At 41.0% G+C, this 23,716-nt stretch overlaps 3 protein-coding genes across 4 annotated transcripts; 1 reads left to right on the forward strand and 2 right to left on the reverse strand.

Moving 5' to 3' along the window:
• Positions 1–1,716: 1,716 nt before the first annotated feature.
• LOC146325520 (uncharacterized) lies at positions 1,717–8,293 on the reverse strand. The gene is made up of 4 exons (XM_084721594.1): positions 6,827–8,293; positions 5,372–5,438; positions 3,143–3,511; positions 1,717–2,609 (listed from the first exon to the last, which is right to left on the reverse strand). The coding sequence occupies exons 2-4, from the start codon at positions 5,421–5,423 to the stop codon at positions 2,392–2,394; spliced, it is 639 nt and encodes a 212-aa protein (XP_084577720.1). The 5' UTR covers positions 5,424–5,438; positions 6,827–8,293; the 3' UTR covers positions 1,717–2,391.
• A 1,587-nt stretch (positions 8,294–9,880) lies between these two features.
• On the reverse strand, positions 9,881–17,202 carry wdr6 (WD repeat domain 6). 2 transcript variants are annotated; one of them, XM_084721591.1, is made up of 7 exons: positions 17,097–17,202; positions 16,733–16,848; positions 16,267–16,431; positions 12,764–15,491; positions 12,514–12,591; positions 12,069–12,185; positions 9,881–11,786 (listed from the first exon to the last, which is right to left on the reverse strand). In XM_084721591.1, exons 2-7 carry the CDS (start codon positions 16,800–16,802, stop codon positions 10,766–10,768), a joined length of 4,179 nt encoding a protein of 1,392 aa, XP_084577717.1. In that variant the 5' UTR covers positions 16,803–16,848; positions 17,097–17,202; the 3' UTR covers positions 9,881–10,765. The 2 variants fall into 2 exon arrangements, with proteins under 2 accessions (XP_084577717.1, XP_084577716.1); XM_084721590.1 differs by having other exon boundaries at positions 16,733–17,199.
• A 494-nt stretch (positions 17,203–17,696) lies between these two features.
• On the forward strand, positions 17,697–23,290 carry fsbp (fibrinogen silencer binding protein). The gene is made up of 4 exons (XM_084721592.1): positions 17,697–17,962; positions 20,449–20,501; positions 20,713–20,881; positions 21,749–23,290. Exons 1-4 carry the CDS (start codon positions 17,758–17,760, stop codon positions 22,111–22,113), a joined length of 792 nt encoding a protein of 263 aa, XP_084577718.1. The 5' UTR covers positions 17,697–17,757; the 3' UTR covers positions 22,114–23,290.
• Positions 23,291–23,716: the final 426 nt, after the last annotated feature.

The raw sequence follows: 23,716 nt of genomic DNA on the forward strand, positions 1-23,716 counted from the left end.
AATTAGTTCCAAATGTTCAAAAAGTTCAAAACATGCTACACACTGATCTAACAAGACCCACCCAAGTTTCAGTCTGTCTGGTTGTCTGTCTGTCTATCTGTCCATCCGTCTGTCCAGATGTCTATTTTTTATCTTATCTATCTATCTCACTCCTAATCTGACATTGATATTCTGATATCTACAAGCCACACGTCTCCACTGTTTATGTTATATTTATGTGGTGAACTGTCTCAGTGTACATTATTTAGCCTGTTTAGGATACATAAAATTTTAAATAGTATTAAAAACCTGTGTTGGAGGTAGGTTTTAAGAGTAAATGTTTAGCCACAAGTTTCAATGTATATTCGGACAGAATTAGTGACTGTTATTTGTTTAAATGTGTAAGTATGTTTCATTTTTAATACCGTTAAGCAAAAGTCCATACTTAATAGTACCTGTGTGTCAGTACATTTAAGGTGCAAAAATAGCCAAACTTATTTGGAGAAATGAATGAAGAGATATGAAGACTGGACTCAGAGACAAAATATTTGTTTTGAGGTTTGAAGATTTATTTTACATGTGTTTTATGAACATGGAAATATGTTTAAAGAGACAGAAAAAGTGCAGTAGTAGTAAATACTGATTAAAGGACAAATACAAACAGTGTAAGGTGAATGTGTTGTGATTGTGAATTGTGAATTAATACAACTGCAGAGGATTCAGCAGGTCAAGCCACGTCTCCCTGACCATTCTCTCCTGGATTTCAGGATACATATAGCTGTTTATGGGTGCTGCAGCCCGGTACCTGTAACATTTCTTAAACACAATTCTCTGTTGTTGACATTGTCTGCTAACTGTACTATACAAGAATGACAAGTTTTGTCTATTTGAATGCTGTTGTGTATCACACTGAGCTGTCCGGATTCAGATTTCAACAGCAGGTAAAAGTTATATTAACTTATATAAATACTGTGCACAGAAAAAAAGATATGACAAAAACTAGTTTATCTGCCTTTTCCCCCTCACTGGCAGCTTTGCCAGTTTAGCAGACATCACAAACATCCCATGTCATAGATATTAATGGAATATACATGGATCATTTTGCATGTGATGGCTCAAACGATGATAGAAGGTTTAGTTCTGAAAAATCTGACCATTTCACATTTCATTTTGGATCAGCGAGCCATGTGCAAGTGGTTGTTGTGCAAATTTGTAGACTGTTATACTTACTCGTTCTGCACAATTGTGCCAACACATGTGCAATTTGCTTGAATGAATGAGAAACTCCAATCTGTTTTGAACAACAAACTAATTTTTCAGAGATGTTAACTTAATGCTTAAAGTAATTCTGATTTGATAACTGAATCGAAGCAAAAAACTGTAAAATGTAGCACTAATCAAACAAAATAATACACTAAAGATCACAGCAGGCACGATGCATGTCAACATTTTCACTTTCCCATCTATGTGCAAAGCCAGCCGGCCTTATACGCACACTACACAAGTTGCATAGGGCCCTGCGAGGTAACAAGAGCCCCGCCTGTCCCTTGTATTAAAGCGGCTGTGAATGTTTACAACTTTGATCAGAGGATAAAGCGAAACTAAAAAGAAAATAACATATCAAGAGGGAAACTTGTGTTTCCTCCTCTCGAAGTTTGATATCATTCATTCACAGTAACGTTAAGTTGATGCTCCTCCCTTTGTCTGTCTGTCTGATGTTAGCTTTGTGTCTGACAGAAGTGTGAATGAAATAAAAATATTTTATCACGTTTAATGTGCGCCAATATGCAGCGGCATTTATATTCTGTAGCTCAGAGCAGATAACCGTGTTGTGTGTGAACATGTGTTCATATGCACATGCACACTTTCCTCCAGCAGCCTCTGTGGAGACCAGTCTGTCTGTCCAGACAATATATGGACATGATGTTACTCCTCCGAGGTGGAAGTATTCAGATCCTTTACTAATGCAAAAGTACTAATATCACACTGTAAAAATACTTAACTACAAGTAAAAGTCCTACATTCACAAAACTTTACTGAAGTAAAAGAGTGGAAATATTATCAGATTAATATACTTAAAGTAAAATGTTCCCTGTCAGTGTTACTATGTCTGATGTTTTTGGACTCATATTATTGCTTTAATGTTAGTGCTGTTTACTGCTGTAGATGTTTGAGGTTGAGCTCATTTTAAGTATTTTATAGGCCACTGTTGGCTACTTTAATCTACAGCATCGCATCATGATCTATAAGATTATCAGATGTCTGTAACATCACTGTCCTGTGAGAATCATGCATCTCTAAAATGTCGTATAAAAACAGCCACAAACTGTTGCATCTGTTAACTAGATAAAGGAAGATTCCTTTGTCCTACGAATAGGAAAAAACACATCTGGTCCGTGCAGCGCTGTTTCTTCAGTAGTGTATCTGTCTCAAAAGCAGCATGAGGTTTCTGATGCGTTCAGCACGGCAGCGAGGCGACTCGTGCAGTGGCAGCTCGAAGAAAGAGAAGGTGAAGCTGCGAGAGAAACTGAGGTTGGTGACGGGACGTAGTGGTGGGAGACGGGGAGGACGAGGTACCCGGCGCTGGGGCAAAACCCTCCGCCTCGCCCGCAACCCTCTACCCCCTCCACCTGCAGAGACAGAGAGGGACAGTCATAGAGGAAGTGAAAGAGAACCAATACAGTTGCCAGTAAGAATATAGTCATTAACTGTTACAGGAATCCTTAATGATGATTCTATTGAAGTGTACTAGTGAGCCATGACAGTGTGACAGTATTGTGCCAGCATGCACAATAAACTCTGACACTGAAGCAGCTAAATTAAATTCAGCCATCACTCATTTCATTATTTACACCTGTGCTTTTCATTGTGTATAATTAAAATCTAGGTAAGGTGTCGCCGCTCAGCTTTGCTTCCAATTATTCCCAGTGGCCACTCATGGTATTGCAACAAAAAAATCCCTCTGCAACCTAAAAAGCATTTTTCCATAAGTCACCATTATAAAAGAGACTTTTATAAAACTGTTTGCTGCTGCAGACGAAGCCAATTATGAGTCTTACTGTTATGTTTTCTTTAAGGTTTTACATTTGTAAAACTTTACTTGAGCTGAGAAAAGCAGCTTAAAAATCTGTCACATGAACATGACAGGACCTTACAGACATACCTGCACTGTCCTGAGGGACAACAACAGGTGGAGATGGAGAGACCTCGGAGTTAAAACTGGAACTTGAAGCGTCTTCATCTTCATCCTCTCTCCCACGATAAGGGGTGGACGGCGTGGGCTGGGGAGCGGGAGGGGGCGGAGGTGGCGCTGGAGGGGGCTGTGGAGGAGGAGGTGGGGCGATTGAGGTAAAGGAGGACTCAGAGAGAGACAGGCCTCCCCACGGCGTCATGGTGCTGTCTGAGAGGAGGATGCAGGAAGGCCCCGGATGAGGGTGAGAGGAGGAGGAGGAAGAGGAGGATGTTTGATGCTGCTGGCTGCGTTTTCGGTGACTGGCCTGATGGAGAGCTGGGGAGGGGAGAGATGGCTTATCTGTGGTAAGTGAGATATGAGGGGAAAAAAAATAAAATGGCACAAGGTGATGAATTAAGCAAACATCTGTCCTGATGACGTGTTGTTGAGCAAGACACTGAATCCCTACATTTTTACCCTTATGATGGCATCTTTAAAGCAGGAGCAGAGATAAAAAAAAAATGTATTGCATGTTTAAAAACTTGTTATTGTCTCAAAATATTGCATTGCATTGTGGGTCATATTAAAAACCTGTGCAACTTTAGCATGCATGCAAAACTTTTTGTGTAAAATTGCTACATACTTCAAACTAAATATAAAAATAGATTTGGTAAATACAGTACATCTGTAGTCCTGGGATGAAGATTGTATTGGACAAATACATTGCAGCTAGGAGGATCATAGTCCTTCTCTACTGCAAACCCACTTCATGATATTAGCTGACACAGTAAGTGTATTTACATAATATTTTACAAACAGCACCATGTTTTGGAAAACATGATGAAATGAAAATGCCTTTGGCTGTCGAATAAACAGATCCTCGAACCAGAAGAATAACAGACTTGCCTGGAGCTATTTATGAAATTCACCTGAAGGTCTACTATACCACAGTTATTAGTTTTCAAAGAGAAAATCTGCTGCCTAGGCACAATATCTTTCTTGCTGTGTAGATATTAAAGGCCAACAACAGGAAATGAGAGAAAAAATAAAAGTTGTTAATTTCCTGCATGGATCTTTGCTGAATTAATTAGTTTGCTTTGGGCAAGATTGTCTCAAGGACCACAGAATTTGTAGTTAAATGTTGAATTCCAGAATTACACAGGTGCTTCCTATCTTCATGTGTTTAAGATGAAATGAGATTTGTCACATTAAAGCCCCTCTTTGTATCATCTGAAAATGTTGTAATTGAGCGACTCTGAGTGGCAGTATCTGTAGTGGTAAAATATATGCTGAACTATATTTTATTCCTCATAGTCGGTTCTCATGATTTGTCAGGCACTAACTGGTTACTCGTCCTTGAAGACACAGCTGTTTTCCCTTTGGAACAACAACTTCTGATAACACAATCACATCCTGAGTCCTGATAAGCACTTCAGGTTCATCCTGACCCAACCTCCTTCGTCTCCTAACCCCATAAGACATATTTACATTCTTGACTCATTATCAGTTCCTTTTACACTCTGTGACTGTGTACTGATCCTTTGCAAAGCTCTATTAAAACTCCACAAAGACAATCTTGGTCTTCGTGCCTGTTTTCATTTTCAGATTTTCCACTACATATCAAAAAAGACAGTTTGAGATCTTCAGTATGACGTTAAAGGAACAGTTCACCCTAAAATCAAAAATACTCATTTTTCTCCTGGCCTGTAGCACTGTTTATCCATCTAGATTTTTTTGGTGTGAATTGCAGAGTTTTGGAGATATCAGCTTTAGATATATCTGCTTTCTCTCCAATATAATGGGACGAAATGGCACTCAGCGTGTGGTGCTCAAAGCAAACTGGGTCATGATTTCTGTAAAAAGACACTGGTTTTGAATTTTTCAGATGTATTTTTTTAGTGCTTTGAGCATCACAAGTTGAGTGGCATTCAGTCACATTATACTGGAGAGGACAAAGACATCTCTATGGTCGATATCTCCAAAACTCTGCAACTCACACCAAAACACTCTAGATGGATAAAATAGCACTGCAGGCCAGGGGGAAAATGTGTATTTTGGATTTTTGGGTGAACTGTCCCTTTAACAATGAAACTTTTGTGCACAAAGAAAACAGAAGGTTTTCAGAATTAAGTATCTCCAAAACATGCTTGTGCATACTCCATCCTGCTGTGGCGCGTAGCCTCTGTCAGTGAAGAGGTGTGTGGGTTATGAGTGGATCACCTGTTGTTTTACTCCCAGAGGAACCAATGAGAGGCAGCCGTTCACGTGACATCACCAATGCAGGAGCCTGATAGCAGAAAAAAAGTATGGCTATTTCACAATAGTCACATGTGTTTACAGTCTCTTTCATCATACGCGGTTCATTGCAGGAACAGTTTATACACACTGCAATACAAATATGCATTGACATGTCTCTAGGGATGTTGGTCAGTCAGTCCACTACTTTGGTCCAAACATTCATGGTCTGCAGAGGATGAGTCCTCCTGACTTTGATGAACCTCTGACTGCAGTAACACCAGCAGATAGAATGTTGTTTTGATGTTTGTGTACAACTCTCAGTGCTTTACAAGCTAATCCCTGTGGTTTGAAGTTAGGTTTCTCTCCTGTGTAGCTGATTTTATGTTCAGGCATCTGCTGCATTTTATTGTTATGTTCACTTTGAGCCCATGTCAAGCAACCACTGATGAAAAGGAAGTCCTGGACTGTTTGCTGCATGTCATTGCCCTACTCTGTTTCCTCACATTTGTCTTGTCTCTCTCCACTGTTACTATCAAATAAAGCCATGAAATTCCCCAAAAATCCTCATCACTAATCACTTGTTCTTGACCCCTGACCTAACTGTTCACCAACTACTGTTGAACTCTTAAAAGTTTTTGAGTTATCATGATGACAGAGATAAAGGACTGAAAACATTTGGCAGAAGTAACAATGGATGTGTGTACAATTGTAAGGACACAGCTTTTTATGTGAGCAAAAGGGGGATGAATACACACATTCAATGAAAGTTTAGACTCAAAGTGAGGGTGGAATTATTAAAAACCTGGTTCCAGATTCAGATTGTCTACAAAACTTGTAATGCACAGGGCAAATGCAACATTTAGCTCTTCTGTTTCATCTTGTTATGTCTGTTGTGTATGAAATTCAAAGATGGAATTTTCTATATTATTGCCCCATCTGCTTTTTGTTAAAAATGGTCTTGATGTTGGGAAGGTGATGTGCAAAGATAAAAATAAGCAAGAATTCCCCTCAAATGCAATAAAACTAAAGTAACAGGCCTGTTTTTAAGATACAAGATGCAAAATTACAACTACAATGAATGTTATTTTTTGCTGTGGTTAGAGCATCAAGAGAACATAAAATTTTAGCAAATATAATCTTGTGGTGCACTTCTGAGTCTTGCTCAAATTGTGTTTTTTTCAGTCAGGGGTGAAATACAACATTGCAAAAGGTTGAAAAGGGAAATAATACTGGTTCAGTGCTTTGTCCTTGCACCAAGCATGCAGATATAGAGACAAAGATAAGGAAAATGAAGGACTTGTTCTTGACACCAAGTTTATAAAAAGCTAGTATTTCAGAGTTGCAGATTAGGGTTTAGATAACAGGCAGGCAATAAACACAGTGAGCGGCACATTGTCAGAAATAGTCATGGAAAGCTGTGAGATAGGGTGTGTATACCTCTTTGATGGGTGTTAACTGTCACTCCCTCTGTATTTTGACAGCAGAACAGTAGTCACTTGTCTGTCCACATGTTGTTTGAAGACTGAAGATGACTAATCAAGATCAAATCTTAATAAAAAAAAAAAAATCCCAGACACATATCCTGATCTTTGAAAGCATCTTCCTCTGTGTATACTCTTAAGACTCCCTCACTCAGCAATCAGTCCTTCCTTTCATTTTTCTGCCTCGTCTCTCCTGTATTTTCCTCACTCTTCTCTACTTGTTTGTCTTTGTCTCTTGCACTTCTGCAACCCAACAAACAACAGCGGTAATGCTCACTTTCTATCTCACTCCCTCCTCACCGGCCTCACCTTCACCTTGTCAGCACCGGTGCTTTCACTCTCCCTCCTCTCTTTTCTCTCACCCTTTCTTCCCCTTGTAAGTGATAGTGGTGGTTACACACAGGTGCTTTGGCTCTTGCTTTCCCTCCCTCCCTCCGTCCTTCCTTCCTGTTTTCTTTCTCTCCCGTAATGGAATGTGGACAACACAAGCGCCCCTTCCCTTCTCTGTGAGTGGCGGGGGTAATGAACATGTGAGCTTTCTTCAGGTCCCTTCATCTCTTCTCCTTTTCTCTTTCTCCCGCTTCAGTGTTCATTTTCAGGGTGACATTCACTCTCCTTCCTCTCTCTTCCTCCGTCTTTCTCTCCATTGTGAGTGGCAGGTGGTGAGATGGGTGCTCGACAAAAGGCAACATGAGACGAGGCTAAAATATTAAAATATTCATGGATGCCTGCAGTCGGCCTTTCGTGGGCTCTGACCCAAACCAGCCCTCCACACACAAGTATTGACAGAAATGTAAGCAAGCGCATACTGTATACACACTTCATCCAACATCTTAAGTAACATCAGCATTTTAGACCATCACACATACACATAAACACACACACTCACACACCAGGGTGCAGGTGCACATTCATCACATTCATCTGACATCTACATTTATGACACACTTGTGCACACACTCCCTCTAATCTACAGTGTGTGACATTTATCGTGGCGTAGGTGAACATGCTGCTAGCCATCTCACACTTCATCTGACACAGGAACATTTGCATACCAGGCAGACAGACAGACACACACACACACACACACACACACACACACTCTAAATATGCAAGTAATTGCACACACATATCAACCTGCTACTTAATCAGTATTAGAATTTCATATCACGACACATCAACTGTGCTAAATTAGCATTTCAAAAAACACGCACACGCATTCACATGAGAGGACATTGTTATACAAATCCAAACCAAATACACACTCCATGTTCATAATTATCCCAAAACAAATCCCTTTTCTCTGTAGCTGCGTAGTACACTCAACACTGTGCATGCACAATCACACACTCACACAAACATGGTTTTCTATTTTGAGTAATAATGAACAGGTCTGTTCTTTACATTAAAAATATGCATGTGCAAGTACAAAATATATACATACAAAAAATACACTGACACTCTCATGTGAGGACCCTCTCTGACTAATATATTTCACCTTCAGTTTCTGTATTCAGTGTATTTATTTTTCATGCAAGTTTTTACTTTGACTCCCTACAGTTTAACATTTTATTTTAAAATCCACACTTTGTACTCCTCACGGCCATGTTATTATTATTCTTCTTATTATCATCCCACCAGGGGACCATGTGATCACTTCCATGGGTGCATGAGTGAGTGTGTGAGTGCATGTATGATCAATAGACCTGCATCTTGTCCAGAGCTAATCTCAAATATTACCGGGTGAATCAGCCTAATGTTATTTGTGCCTGTATGTGCCTGTATGCTGAAGAACCTCTGTGATGGCCACCTCAGTGAGTTTTCAAAAAACTTGAAAAACCTCTTTCTTATGACTTTTATGTCTTCATTTTTTTTATAGCCAGACGCATTAAGTTTTCAGGTCATCCCAAAATTGTGAATGCCATATCTCAAGAACACCTTGAGGTAATTGCTTCAAACTTGAAGCGAATGTTACAAACGTTCATTTCGACTCAAAGATGAACTGATTAGATTATTATGTATTCAAAGGTCAAGGTTATGATCACCTCACTAAAATCATTTTTGGCCATAACTCAAGAATTCATACACCAATTATGACAAGATTACACACAAATATGTCAACAGGCAAAATGATGAGGTGATGACATTTTATGTTCAAAAGGTCAAAGGTCAACTTCACTGTGGCATCATAATGTTCAGCTCTCTGTCAGTCTTCTGTAAACATAACTGATATTAATAATAATCATATATAATCGTACCATAAACAACTCCTGCAGTGATTGTGACACTGCATTTTTATGTATCCAATCACACACTGTCAACCAGTTTTACGTCTATTGTGGTGCCAGGATGATGATGTTGAGGGCAGGTGTGACTGAGGGAAAAAGCAGCTGCTGACTAAAACAATCGGGATTTATACGCCTTGCTCACGGGCACCTCAGGAGTTGGCATGGTGGCCACATGGAGATATTTGGTAAAGGCAGACTTTGGTTTGGCCTTGTTCTTACTGATTTCGGAGTCTGAACACTGTCTTCAAGTAAGCAGCTTTATTTCCTGGCCGACTGAGATGTACCACGCTGTATTAAAAATAACTGCTGTCATTTCAGCCATCTTTGTGCAGTGTGGTGCTATTCCCTGAAGGAGGCCACAGATGGCTCAAACACATCAGAGATGGTTTTAATGTTCTCTTGAAATAGCCATGAAGACTTAATGGTTCATTGATGAGCACCAAATGCTTTTGGTGCTTTGTTACGAGGAGAAATTAAGGCGGATTATTTTGTTTGGAGATTTTTCAGGCAAGCAGAAATGACGATAAGTTTTAGTTTCAGAGAGGACAAACTTTTTAACCAGAAGAGTGCACTCAGTAAAGTGCAGATCTCCCCCAGGCAACAGATGGTGTAGCACCTACTGCAGTGACAACCGCCAGATGTAGTCAGCTGAGATATGCAAAGTTTTTGAGTAAAGTTTTTGTTTAGTATATTGTGTCATTTTGTGTCACATTAATTCCAACTTCTCAGTTGAAACATTTTGTCATTTATTTAAAACATTACAAGCAATCAGGTGGCTTAAAATAATGTAATAGATATAGAAATCTACATTTTTGGAGAAACTCACAAAGGCTGAAATTCTAAATAATTTACACTTGCTGTTGCCTATTCAAAGGTTGGAGCCTACATGTCCCAGTGGAATTTGTGTGTTATTCAAAAGGTTTATGTTTTGGAATAGAGCTGATAAGATCACTACCAGTAACTGAATTTAAGTCCAACATGTAACCACTATCATGTTCAATTTCTACCACCTAAAACAAACCAAACTTCACAAAAATTGGTTCCAAATAAGGTCACATTGGTTTTTGTGATGAAATCTGCATTTCTCATTTGTCTTCTAGTGGACTTTGATGCTCTAATATGAGCTTAGCAGTTGTTGAGGACGTGTCTGATAAAAAGTGAGGAATCAGCAGTAGATGATACACTTTTTTTCAAAGATTGTGAATCACCACAAATGCAAAACTCTACGCATATAGTCACAGATGTGCATAAAAAATATTACACATGCCTGGCTAAAACACTATCAGAAGGCTGTTTTTGTCTCTTCACACAGGTTTGCTGGTGATATTTCAGGTAAAACTCCTGTCTGTTTCAGAAAGAGATTTTTTTGTGGGGGTTTTATCAAATCTTCGTTGAATTGCAGTATATGGTTTACATGCCCCATGAATAATGAAAGAAAGCTGGGGAATAAATAAACTTTATTAAAAATGTACTTTAAAAATAACCAAAGTAAAATTGATTTGATATCAAGTGATAGAGCTCCAATAAAGGAATTTTCCAGTTAATAAATACTTTTATAGAAATGTGTCCATTGAGAAAGTGATTGTTTGGACTGCTGCTGATTCCACTTATGTTGATGTTTCTTGCAAAGTCACTTTAACTCTGTGGTCCACCTCCTCATTTTCCCTTCTTGTGGTCCACATCTCTGTATCTCTGACTCGTAGGAGCTGGAAGCCCTGGCCACAGACCAGCACCCAGACTGTCTTTCCTCTCGTCTTCTTGTTCTTACATGAAGCCTCAAAACCTGTCTCAATATTTACTTCACCTGTTGTCTTACCAATGCTGTCAGTCTCTGCTTGATTCATACTCTCACCAGCTGTCTCACAAACTGGGTCACCTGTCTCGCTCATGGCTTCTCCACCCTCGGCCTCATCAGCTGTTTCCTTATTGGATTTCCCACCTGTCTCATCCTCCGCTGTCTCACGCATCATTTTTAATCCCCTAATCTGTCCCCCCTTCACTCTCCAAATTTCAATCTCCTGCTCAGACTCCAACATTGTTTTCCTCTCTTTACATCCTTCCTCCTCCATCATCTGCCCCTCCCACACAGCAAGTCCTGCAGCATCTGCAACATGGGAGCACAGCGCCCCGGTGTGGCTGATACTGGTATTGCCTACCCTCCACAGGCAAACCCTCTGATCTGAGGAAGTGGAGACCACAAGACCTGGGCTCAGGAGTTTCAGGGCGGTCAGAGGGGCAGCATGTGCCAGCGGGATGTGCGACTGGGAATGAAGATGAAGATGAAGCTGTGTTGCAGGTTGGAACTGCGTTTGTAGAGGAATGTGAGAAAACCCTATGCTGCCCCCAGTCTTTCTGTCTTCTGGGTACTGCACCCTAATTGAGGATACTGTCAGCTGCCCATCATCCCCTCCGCTAGCAACAGTTACCAGGCAACTGCCCTCTTGTTGTTCCAGTTTCTCTACCCAAACAGCCAATGAGTTGACACCACTCTGGTGGGCAGGAATGTCGAGGCAGGGGATTGGTGGAGCCGGAGCGTTGCTTGAAGTACCGGCAGATAAGGAAGAGGCTGCAGTCAAATCCCACACTGCAATTTTACCATCTGTTGCAGCACTGAACAGCAGCTTATACCTGAGAGAGAGAGAGAGAGAGAGAGAGAGAGAGAGAGAGAGAGAGAGAGAGAGAGAGAGAGAGAGAGAGAGAGAGAACAGTTACAACAACAAGAAGGTTACAACAAAATTGAATATTAACTTAAATTTACCAAACTATTTCTATTTGATCCACCAATCACTACTCTAAACACTACACTAGAAAACAGTCTGGTTATGGCAGATTCCTCAAGAGCAAGACTCTCAATAACTTGTAATGAATTTACATTTTGTAAATAAAAACATGGAACAGACACTGACTTACCTGTTGCCCTTTACATCCTCCAGGCTACAGGTGGCAACACTGAGCACACAACGCTGGTGGTAAAATGTCTCCCACAACAGATCAATTCGCCGTGTAACTTCATTTACTGAGAAAAATCTGGAAAAGACAGTAAAGAAAAGTCAGAAAACAGGGAGAGAGTTTAAAGACAGTGTTTTAAGACAGTGTATTATAAATAAAATGATGTGACACATCGAGAGAATCTAAAGGGAGACAAGAGAACACATAAAAGGAGAGTGAAGGCCCCTCCACACCAAAAACAATAACTACAGTAACAACTATAACGATAACGACAAGAGAGTCATCCACACTAATGAATGACAACATTCTGTAAACAGCACTGGTTGTGCATTCTGGCTGTGTCAGCAACTTGAGAAAAAGGTCATCGATGACCTGTTGCAGTTGCTTTTTAATTCTGGACACCAACCTGAGAGCTCCGTCACTGCAGGCCACAGCCAGAAGAATACAGTCTGTCTTCTCATCCACCACCCCAACAGACATGTACCTGAAAATACAGACACATCTGGTGAGACTGAATGCTGAAGTGAAGGAAGGCAGTGGATGAAGATAAGAAATAAGATGGAGAAAAAAAAAGCACTTCAAAGTATATAGATGTTACATATTTTTGATGTATGTGCAGAAAATAAAAGGCCTCCTAGATTAAACCATTAACTTGCCTTGTTTCCGGGTCCATTTTCACCATCTTGTGTCGGTTCCGCCTCCTCTCCCATTGTTCGTCCAATCGGTGACTGGCCACCTGGATCACCTGACAGGTGGGAACAGGTCTCTGTCTGTCTGAGCTGATCAAAAGCCTGTAACACTGCATCTGAGCTCGGCCACCAGCTGACACAAGCAGCGCAGAGAGAGACTGGTTTTCATTCCCTCCCTCTGGACATGTTATCGCTGTCACAGTCCGGACACTTGAGATGTGATCAGTAATTACTGAGAGGACTTTGATGCTGCCAGAGTTAGTGTCTACTGCGAGAACAGTTAAGCTTGTGTCCTCCCCTCCCATCGCCACTATCTCCCAGTGCCCTTCCTCTTTCTCCACCTCCTTTACTTCATCTGTGAGTCCCGCAAAGGTCACATTTGCAGGACTCGCTGCCTGAATTTCATTTCTGATTCCTCTTATCCTCCCCAGCCTCCACACGCAGCTGATCCCCCTCCCATGGACGCCCTCTCTCAAGCACAACCCTCCACTCCTTCCTGCCTTCCCAGCCAAGCTCGGTGTCTCTCCAGGGGGCTGCGAAGCCAGGACAGCCCCCTGCTTGATGAAGACCACAGCTCCATATCCGGGCCAAACCTCTTTGTGGGACGGCCAGAGACTCCAGGAGCGATGGCCGCCACCACAAGGCACCGCTAGCAACCTCTCCTGCCTCACTGGATCCCAAACCACAAAGTGGACAGCATGAAAGCCGACAATGACGAACCTGGCTTCCCTTCCCTTGTTCTCTGTCTTTTTTTCAAAGCTCCCCCTGTCTGTAATCTCCAGCTTTTCTGTCAAATTGTAGTGGTTCTCACATTCCTCTCCAAGTTCTTCCTCCTCCTCTGCTGGAATTTCAGGTTCAAGAATCAAAACCCTCTCCAGCCACTCCATTCCCTTACAGGCCCGCTGGACTCTGAGGACCTCTAGCTGAAGCCCTCCCTTGTTCCCTACACACTCACTCTCTCTCTTTTCTTCAAGTTTTTCTGGTGGATGCACTCTGAAGACCCTAACACAGCCATCCCTGCCAGTACTGTAGAGCAGTCCCTGGTATTCACACACTGAAGTCACACCCTGTTTTCCGTGGACTCCGAATAAACAACTCAGTGGGTGCAATGTTAGGTGACCCTCTTCTTTTCTTCCCCTCTCCTCCATTATTTTAAACCGTTCATCGTCAGTTTGCCTGCCTCTCAGCATCCTTTTGTCATCTTCTATCTTTTGCTCCACTTTTTCTCTGTCCTGAAACAAAAGTAAAGACCCTCTCCTGTCCCCACACACCCACAGTGAACCCTGTGAGGTGGAGTGGAGGTTCACTGCAGCTGTCAGCCAGCGTTTGGCACAAGGAGGGAGGAGGAAAGGAAGAAGGGGATCTGCACTGAGAGCTAAGGAACAATTTTCATCTAATCTTACATCCACACACCAGCGATAGACGAGTCCTTCAGCACCTGATGTGAGCAAATACAAGCTTTCATTTGCCTCTTGCCAAATAAGACTGTGGATCTTCCCTGAGCCACCTGTGAGAAGAATCCCACACTTAGGATGAGAGATGGGGAAGACCTGTATGGACCCACTGAGGTTTCCCACAGCACATAAATTAACTTTTGCTGTTGAGTCTTTCACTCTAGCAGTTACTATTTCCATCACACAGTAAGACTGAAACTCAGGAGTCCCCTGCCAGACCATCTCCCACCGCCCTTCACTGTACTGGTAAACAAGTCCTTGGTCAGTGCAAACCACAAACTTACACTGATCCCAGCTTGCGTTTGCATCCTCCTCTCCTGCTATACAAACCACTTTAGGCAAACCTTGACCAGGAAATTTCAGGTCACTTAGTTTTTCTGTCACTGCCTCCTCCTTCTCCTCCTCATTCCCTTCCACCCTCCACAACCTAACTCCTCCATCCGCCCCTCCTGTAGCCACCCATCTATCTTCTCCCCCTGTTCCCTCGCTGACTGCAAGTGCACGAACCCCACCTGCTCGGTGTCCCTTCAGCGTACGAATCACCTTGCCACCTCCAGCCCAGTCCCAGACTAAACAGGCCCCATCCTCCCCTGCAGTGAACACTTTCCCTGGAGAGAGACACACTGAGAACACCCTCGCCTGGTGTCCATATAGGACCCTTAAACAGGCCGGGTTTAAGTCCCCACATTTGCCTCCAGGGCCCCCTATAGCACCAACACCCCACACCCTCACACTGCGGTCATCAGAGGCTGAGGCCAGCCACCCTTTCTCCTGCAGGTAAGAGATGCTGAAGATGACACCGCTGTGGCCCAGCAGGCGTCTCTCAACTGGAGCTTTGTGCTCAGTATTGCTACTTTCACCTCCAGGCTTCCAGAGAACCAGCTGGTTGAAAACAGTCCCTCCCACTAAGACGGTGTCCACCCAAGATTCATGTACCAGAAGCAGGGCGGAGTACAGCAGACAGCCCTCCAGACAGGAGCGTTGAACCAGGGCCTTTCCTGTAATGACATCCAGGAGGAGAGCACTATTGTGGGCTATAGCTACACAGAGCAGTGTGTGTTTGTCTCCAGAGAGCCAGCGGACATCCAGGGCCCAGTCCTGCAGCTCCATGAGGGGACCCAGATTCTCCAAGCGAACATGCTCCCCATCCTGGAGATCCAGGTGGAGCCTTACTATCCTCACAGCCTTGCCTCCAAACACTGCTAGGTCATAGATGGTGGGCTCAGCGGTGGAGCTCAGTTCTGGGGATTGACAAGATGAAAAGTGAATAAATACAAAAAGATCCTTAAAAAATAACCAGAGGGCTGTCAGTAAGGGTGAGTGGCTCACATGGATTTTGTAATGCCTTCATTACCATGATAAATGTAGCATATTAAAACATGTATTTCTTTTATAGGTTCACCCGTTGTACTTGGCATTAGCATGTGGCAGGGCTGTGGATAGTATCTGTGAACAGGCTTGAATGATGCTGGACTGATGTTGTAATATTGAGGGACAGTCAAGAGAAACTGTGAATGTTAAGCCTCATTTGAAGCCTGTATTGTTCACACAGTGCATCAGAATTGTAGGTTGATATGGGATATCATGTTGCTTTCTGTGGGACTTCCTACTGCAGCGCAGGTTTAGCTGGCTTTGTCATACAAAATCCCCCTCTGCTGTGTGTCTGTTGCCGCCATATGTGAATGTACTGATTGACATGTCCCATGGTACACTGACTGTATATATACATACATACATATATATACATATATATGTACAACAGTCAGTATACCAACTGGACAGTTCTTTAACTAGCTATCACAACCAAAGATATTATCCCTTGGATAGTCGTTTATTTTAATAATTAATTCTATTCTTTGCCCCAAAACTTAAGGGTCCATCTCATTTCACTCAAATCTTCTGGTCATTTTTTTAATCCCGAAAAAAATGCAGGAATGAAACTACATCTCTGAGCACAACAACAGAAATTAAATTAACAAAAAAAAAAAAGAACAAGAAACATCTGCTCATGCTAACCATCTTTCTCTTCCCCAAAGGCTGCTGTGGCAGAGATTTTTGCTGGAACAGCAGCCAGACCTTTAGGTCTTATCCCATGGATTCTGTAGTGCTGAAGCACATTCAGGGAGGCACAGGCTTTAGGTCGAGGTTGGAGACTGTACACCCTCAAGAGTGGACCCTCTCCTGCAAGGAAATTATAACAGAAAGTTTAGTTACATGTATTGCATGATCCTTTACAACATTCCTCTACAGACGTCAACATAGGAAAGAAGAAAGAAGAGAGAAGATATGTGACACTCCCCATCACAAAACTTGAAACAAATAACAGAGCACATTTAAAGCTCAACCTGTTCTACCCCTGCATGTTGAGAATGATTATGTAACAATACATAACCATATTGGCCAGAATAGTCAGGAATTCGTTTAAATCCATAAAATTTCTATAGATATCACTTCTTTATTGATAACTCAAAGTTCTGCCTACCTGTCAGTAGAAATGCATCCAGAAGGAACTCCAGAGCTGTGACTGGAGCCACCAATGCTGCTGTCTCCATCTTTTAATTATTAATTACTTTCATGGTGACACATTATCAATGATGTCTGGAAGGCATAACATTACAACACACACTTGTTAAAGAGTCAGAAAAGATGGCAAACAGGCAGTGTGGGTGTCTGACATTTTAAACTTGAAAATGTTCATAAAGTCTGTGTGGAGTGCAGTCACCATTAACCTTTCAGTTAGCAAAAGAAGCTAACAGCAAGAGCAGTTCTCATGTTATTAGATTGGTACAGATCAAGAAAAGTAACTTTACTGGGTCCATATGAATACCGCTACATGCATTACTTACAAAAAGCCTCAAACGCCTCAAAATGTATTTTAAATCCACTTTAAAACATCTGTATCTGTATCCATGGTCCGCTATCTAGTACCCATGTGTTTCCAGTCTTTCTTCCGTGCGTTTTAACCAATCAGGCCACACTGCTGGCTTCCCGAACGCTGATTGGTTAGAGGGCAGGTTAGTTCCATTTGTATTGGAGAAAAGAACACATGTGACTTACTGACGTTGAGTTGTGCTGCCTTTAGGATTTTCAGGGAAAATAGACCGCTTAGGAAAATGACTGATGGGCCAGTTGTTCTGTTTCTTGGTTCCTTTCTCTAATGTTCCAAGACAGTTAGTTAAACAAATAAACAAATACATGTTTTTTGTCTTTAATACAGCAGCACGTACATTTGTGCTGTTTCTTCACTTTATTTCTAATGTTTTGAGTTATTTGAATATTTCAGAAAGATCATAGGTAGTCATATAAAGAGACTCAATGTTACAATTCTTCTATATACTCATTATCCTAACTGTCAAAAATACATAGAGTGATATCAATCAATACTCAGAAAGGTACTGCATTCCGCATCTTCCGAGTGCAATTGAACACATCACGAGGCAATAGAGGCTCTAGGTTGCGTTTGGCTGTAGCGGTCCAGTAGCGGTCCAGCTAACTTCACAGCTAACTATGCCTGGAAAATGTAAATTTCAGGATTCCTGGCTCACGAAGGGAATTTACAAGGACTGGCTGGTCAGAGATGTGCAGGACATTCACTGTGCCCGATGCAGGGCCTGTAGTAAATCCATCAAACTTCAGACCATGGGCGAGTCTGCTCTCACCAGCCACGCAGGGGGAGCTGCCCACAAAGCAGCCGTCCGCAAGATGATGGAAGGTAACGTTAGCTTAGCTTCAGTCTTAAAACGGGGAAAACACCTTAAAAGCACGGTCACAATGAGCATTCATACTAACAGACTCATCGTCTTTGTCTGTTTATCTAGTATAAATGTGGGTTGTGTGTGGCAGTTATGAAGCTGGTGGTGGGTGTGTGTGTGTGTGTGTGCATTTGGCTACAACAACAGCCCAGATGTGTGAGTGTTGAAACATCTGTCCCAAGTCATCAACCTCAGCCTTACCTCTGAACATCTTTTCTTCATTTGCATGTTTATGACAACACATACAACAAATACAACTTGTATTGTTGTCATTGTCTAATTTTGAGTGTGAGAAATGTTTGAGTAATTGAGGAGTGTGATATGTGGTTATCTTCAGTGGTGAAGTAGGGAAGATCAGGGGTAACTGTAACATTTACTACTTGAAATACACTAGTCATCTTTTAAACATAAAAATCATATAATAAATGACACAATTGATAACTAAATAAAGACAACAATATAAGATTTAATTTAATGCAAGAAGTCATAGTGTTACAATTATCCCCTTAAAGCAGGAAATTGTCACTGTGAAAAAATAAGACATATTAACTCACTGTATCTCAAATAAAAGCAAACTCAAAGCAATCACACTACTGCTAGTATCTAATAATGTTACGATTTTTTTGTGTGTATGTTCAAAAAAAGATCAACAGACTAATCCATAATGAAAATAAACATCACTTGCAGTCCTATACAAAATACTCCCTTCACCTTAAACAGTTACAACAGTTAAATTCTGATTTTACATGAATACATGAAGTAATAATCAAATAATAACATAAAATAGTATACCAGTCACAGGGGGCACTTTATGCATTGAGTACTTTTACATTTAGTATTTTAGGTATCTTTTACTGATTGCTCACTTACGTACTTGTAGGACTTTCACTTGTAACAGAGTATTTTTTCTGTGTTCTATATGTACTTAAGCCATGGACCTGAATACTTTCTTCACCACTGGTTATGTGTAATGCTTTTCATTTAGTGCCTTTAGGTTTTATATTCTGTAGCATTGGTGCTTTAAAAATGCCACAATAACCAACACAACACAAGCAGCTGTAATTGAACATCTGCAGTCTGCTAGTGTCCCTGAGCAAGTGTCCCTCTCAGGCAAATAACTTCATATCATGTTCATGATTGGCAGTTTTGATAATGTGTTTTCATTATGACCCTGAATCTCCTTTTTTAAAACCTCTAATGGATTAGTTAATGGATCATAATATATTGACTTATATTAATGGGTTTCTGCACAATTCAAAAGGGTTGAAGGGGCAATAAATAAGTAAAATAAAATAATAAATAAACAAAATATATAAAAAGTACCAAATAGCATAACAGCCACCCAATTATTTATATTAAAAAGTTGTATCTTCACTTTTTTTTTCTAATCAAAAACCTGAGTCCATATAGAAACCCTATTAATAACACAGTCATATAACAGTCCATTATTTATGTCATGTATTAATAAATCAGGGCTGAACCCTGTGTAATATTTACCAAGTAACAAAGTGAATTTGCAACATAATTGAAAAAGCTATGCTTTTTATAGTGTTTGTTAAGTTTTATCAAATGTCAAGCTCAGGTTTGAGTTTATATAGGGTCAGTTCTTTACAAATTACAAAAAGAAGTCTGATTTTGAGATATCTGTCTCTGAGATTTTTGCCTCCACTGAAATACAATAAAGGTAAAATGAATTTTGTTTGTGCTGCTCACAGCATCGACAGAAGTATTGTGAACTGACCCTTTAATGGCTGCCAGCACTTAAAAGGTTTTCCAATTGTGGAAATTCTAACCATGATCCCATCATCTTCTTTCCGTTCATTTGCTTTTATTTCTAGTCTCAAACATCTTTTTGGGTGGTTTAATGATTGTAAAGTTTAGAGGTAAACGTTTAGAGCTAAATTATGGTTTCTCTTTTGTCTTCTCTTTTCTCCACTAATCTGCAGCACTGGAATTTCTTTAAGGGATTAGCGATTCTGCTCAAGGACACTTCAGCAGGGTGTTTACACGTTGCCATGACAACTGGAACACAAATCCTCCTTTTGAGAGACATACTGTCTGCCTTCTCACTTAATCATCCTGATGCACCAAAGCATCAGTTTCAGTCTGCCTCTTCTTTATTGTCTGCTTGTTCTTTTTTGCTGAGAAATAATGCTATTTTCTAAAGAGCGGACTCTGAATAAACCTGACAGACTTTCCTCCTCTCCCGCACTGCAACTACTGTCATCTCTATTTGTTGTATATTGTGTGTTTTTATTGTGGAAATAGACTAAACTAAACATCACTGTTTGTTCTCAATGGAAAAGTGTGTCTGTGAGTGTTTTGGTATGAAGGGTGTGTTGTACCGGCTTCCACCAGAGGGAGGCGCTCTATACCCATTTTCGAGAAACATATTTACCTGTTGTCCCTCCCTGATTGTCCCCCTGTCCTTATGTCTTATTAACAGGCAATTTGGTGATGATAAATTCTGCTGGGCAGGTGAATGGCAGCATGAATCAGGTAAATATTCTAAAGTAATAATTTGTTTTTTCATTTATTTTAGTGGCATTATTAGCAGAAATGAAACCAAAGAACCCCATTATAATAAACCCAGAACAGCTCATGTTACTGGACAGCTATGATTCGTTAATTAACAGACATGCTAGAGATGACACATGTTCCACCAGCGTGAAATAATCACTTCAAATACACTTTGTTGCCTCCGTTTCAGACTGAGGACAGCAAGGAGCAAGTGTCCATCTGTCTCCAGCGTGAAGCCTTGGACAGAATAACAGGCAGCGTCTTGTCAGATCTGCTCCATAGCCCCACTACAAACTCCACCTCCCACAATGCAGAGCTGCAGGATGTGACATTTCCTGCTGCCTTCTTCACAGCACCAGGTACAAACAGATAAATCTTCGCAGGCTGCAGCAGTGTTAGCGATACTCGCTCGCTGAACTTTCTGTTGGCAAATATTTGTGTCAGTCTGGAGCTTGAATGAAAATGTTTACATGAACTGTGATATTCTCGGATAGTTCTCTTGATTAATTAATGGTCATGTAAACAGCATTTTCATCTGCAAATATTTCCCCATCCTTTGATGTCCACATTTTTTCACCCTAGGGGGCTGAAATTTAGCAAGGAGGACAAGTGTGTGTGAAGGTGTGTGAGTGGCTTGTCACAAAAAAGCACATAATTCCCAAATGGATCCATTCATGCAATCAGATGTTAATTTTGAGACTTGGTTTGTATCGACATAAACCAAAAACAGTCATTACGGATGAGTCCTCCTCCTCCTGCACGCTCTGCAGGCACCACCTCTCACCTAAACCTTACTGGAGTATTTCCAACAGGTGTGCACACATCTGACGCAGACAATCTCCTGATGCGTTTGTGAAAGAGCACATTTGGATAATATCCTGACCCAATTCTCAGGGTAAAGTACAGAGTGCATATGTGAAAACGGCTTAGTATTGAAGATAAGAGTGAAGGGCTGTAAGGAGAGGAACTCCTGCATACCAACTCCAACCACAAATTTAGATTTAAATAAACAATGTTTTGATTGGATTCAATTTTTTTTTAATTGGATACATGTTAAAATAAATCTGCTTTGTCTGTTTAAGTAAATTTGTGGTTGGAATCTGGAAGCTTTCAACATTTTAGAGTTGGAACAATTAAATGATTGGATACAAAAATCCATCCAGCAACATGTTGGACCAATAAACACAAAGTTAACCTCCCTGAACTTTTGTCCTCTGACCTCATAGGCACCTCCCGGCTCATCAGCCAGCGTCTCCACCCGTCTTCAGGCAGCGATGCGGATGACGTAGGCCGCCGTTCGACTCAGCAAGACTCCATCGACCTGTCGAGACTGGAACACCAGCAGAGGACGGAGGCTCTGGAGCAGCAGCAGCAGATGAAGATCCTGGAGTGGGAGAACAGGATGAAGGTGCTGGCGTGGGAGCAGGAGCTGGTGAGGGAGAAGAGGAGAGCGGCACGCCAGAAGGAGAAGGCCTTCAGGATGAAGAAGGCTTACTATAAAGCCAAGTTAAAGAAAATGGGCGAGGACGTGCCGCCATCTTCACCCAGCAGCAGCGAAGAAGAGGAGAAAACGTCTGATCCAACATCATGAACTGTTTTAATAGCTGTATTTTTTATCAGCGCTTGTTTCATTCTTGTCTGTCTGGTCTGGAGTCTGTTCCTATTTTTATACATTGGTTTGTACTCTTATCAGCTGTTCTTACACAAAGATGTTAAATGAGTAAAATTCAAACACCTGGTTTTTTAGGTCTTATGCCTTAAATATGATTTTGACAGATCCAAACAAAGACCAGATACGTTTCTAGGAAAAAAAACATGCCTTGATCAGTCGGTGACAGCCACAAAAATCCCCAACATGGAACGAACAAATACTAATGCAAACTGTGCACCAAAGTCCAGCCCAAACCCATTCTGCACCAACAATGGAACTCCTGCTACTCTGGTAGGCAACCTCCAGAGAGCATTTGGATCTACACCCACAATACTTACTCTGGACTTTACACACCAAAATTAAAAATAAGTCATAAATTTGTAGACTTTGTACGTTTTTGGCAGGATGGACCTTAAATAGGTCTTCAATTGTGTTTCTAATGGTCTTAAAAAGTCTGCAGAAACAGACTGAACAGACTTAAAAGCAGACTAGTTAGTAGGGGTTGTCACAAAAAAGCAATTAAATTATGATTTGACAAATTTATGATTGAATTCCTCCAGACATTTGTGACACAGACATGCCATAAGGTTTTCAAACTTAAACAACTGAAAGATGATTTTTTTCACTTTGAATCGATAATATTGGATCATTGAACATTAAATCAATATATTGATTCAGATCGATGTATCGTCACAACCCTAAAGATTACAAGAACCAAAAGTAGCTATATGAAGACTGAGTAACATTATTCTGACCAACCAATCACTGTAAAGCCTCTGAACTGTGTGTTGAGATCAAAATCACAATGATAATGTTTTGTTTTATATGTCATTTTCATCACAATGTGGCTTCAGTATTCAAAATAATGAGATGTTCAGTGATGTTTAAGGTGATGTTTCTGTAAAGGTCACAGTCTATTCTAGGATGATTGTTATTTTAAAGAATGTACTGAGATTACACCTAATCACATCAGATGTAGAAATGAAATGACATCTCTAAATGGACAATCTTTTAACATGTTTGTTCATGCAAAGCTTTTTTTGCGCTGCATGTTGACATGGTTATGTATGCTTTTGCTTTGCCTTGCTTTGTAAATAAATTTGCATTTGGTACAAAATTGGGGTTGACTGCTGTAAGGTGACCAGTCCAAGAAAATAATAAATGAGTGGAAAAATCTACACTGCAGTAAAAAACAAGGTACGGTATGTGGCCACCTGAACGTGACATATGTGACTGCTTCCCACCAGATCTTGGCACCGGTTGGTTCTTGTCCCAGTCAGCCAGGCGAGCTTTAGTGAGGCTGACAATTTATGTTGGGCGATAAAGCCAAAGGTGTTAGTGGGATTGAGGTCAGGGCTCTGAGGATGTTCTTCAACACCAAACTGGGAAAAAACATGCTTTATGGACCCGACTTTGGCTTCACCAAACTGTGACCAAGTCAAAAGCACACTATTGGGTCTAATACCGTTTGGCACAGCACTTTGTCATAACTAGAGTTAAAGGGTCTGGTCCAAAGCATCATCAGTGACTGATGAATACTGCA

The sequence above is a fragment of the Lutjanus erythropterus genome, chromosome 6 (genome assembly GCF_056507025.1).
Source record: "Lutjanus erythropterus isolate fLutEry1 chromosome 6, fLutEry1.hap2, whole genome shotgun sequence".
NCBI classification, from domain to species: Eukaryota; Metazoa; Chordata; class Actinopteri; order Lutjaniformes; family Lutjanidae; genus Lutjanus; species Lutjanus erythropterus.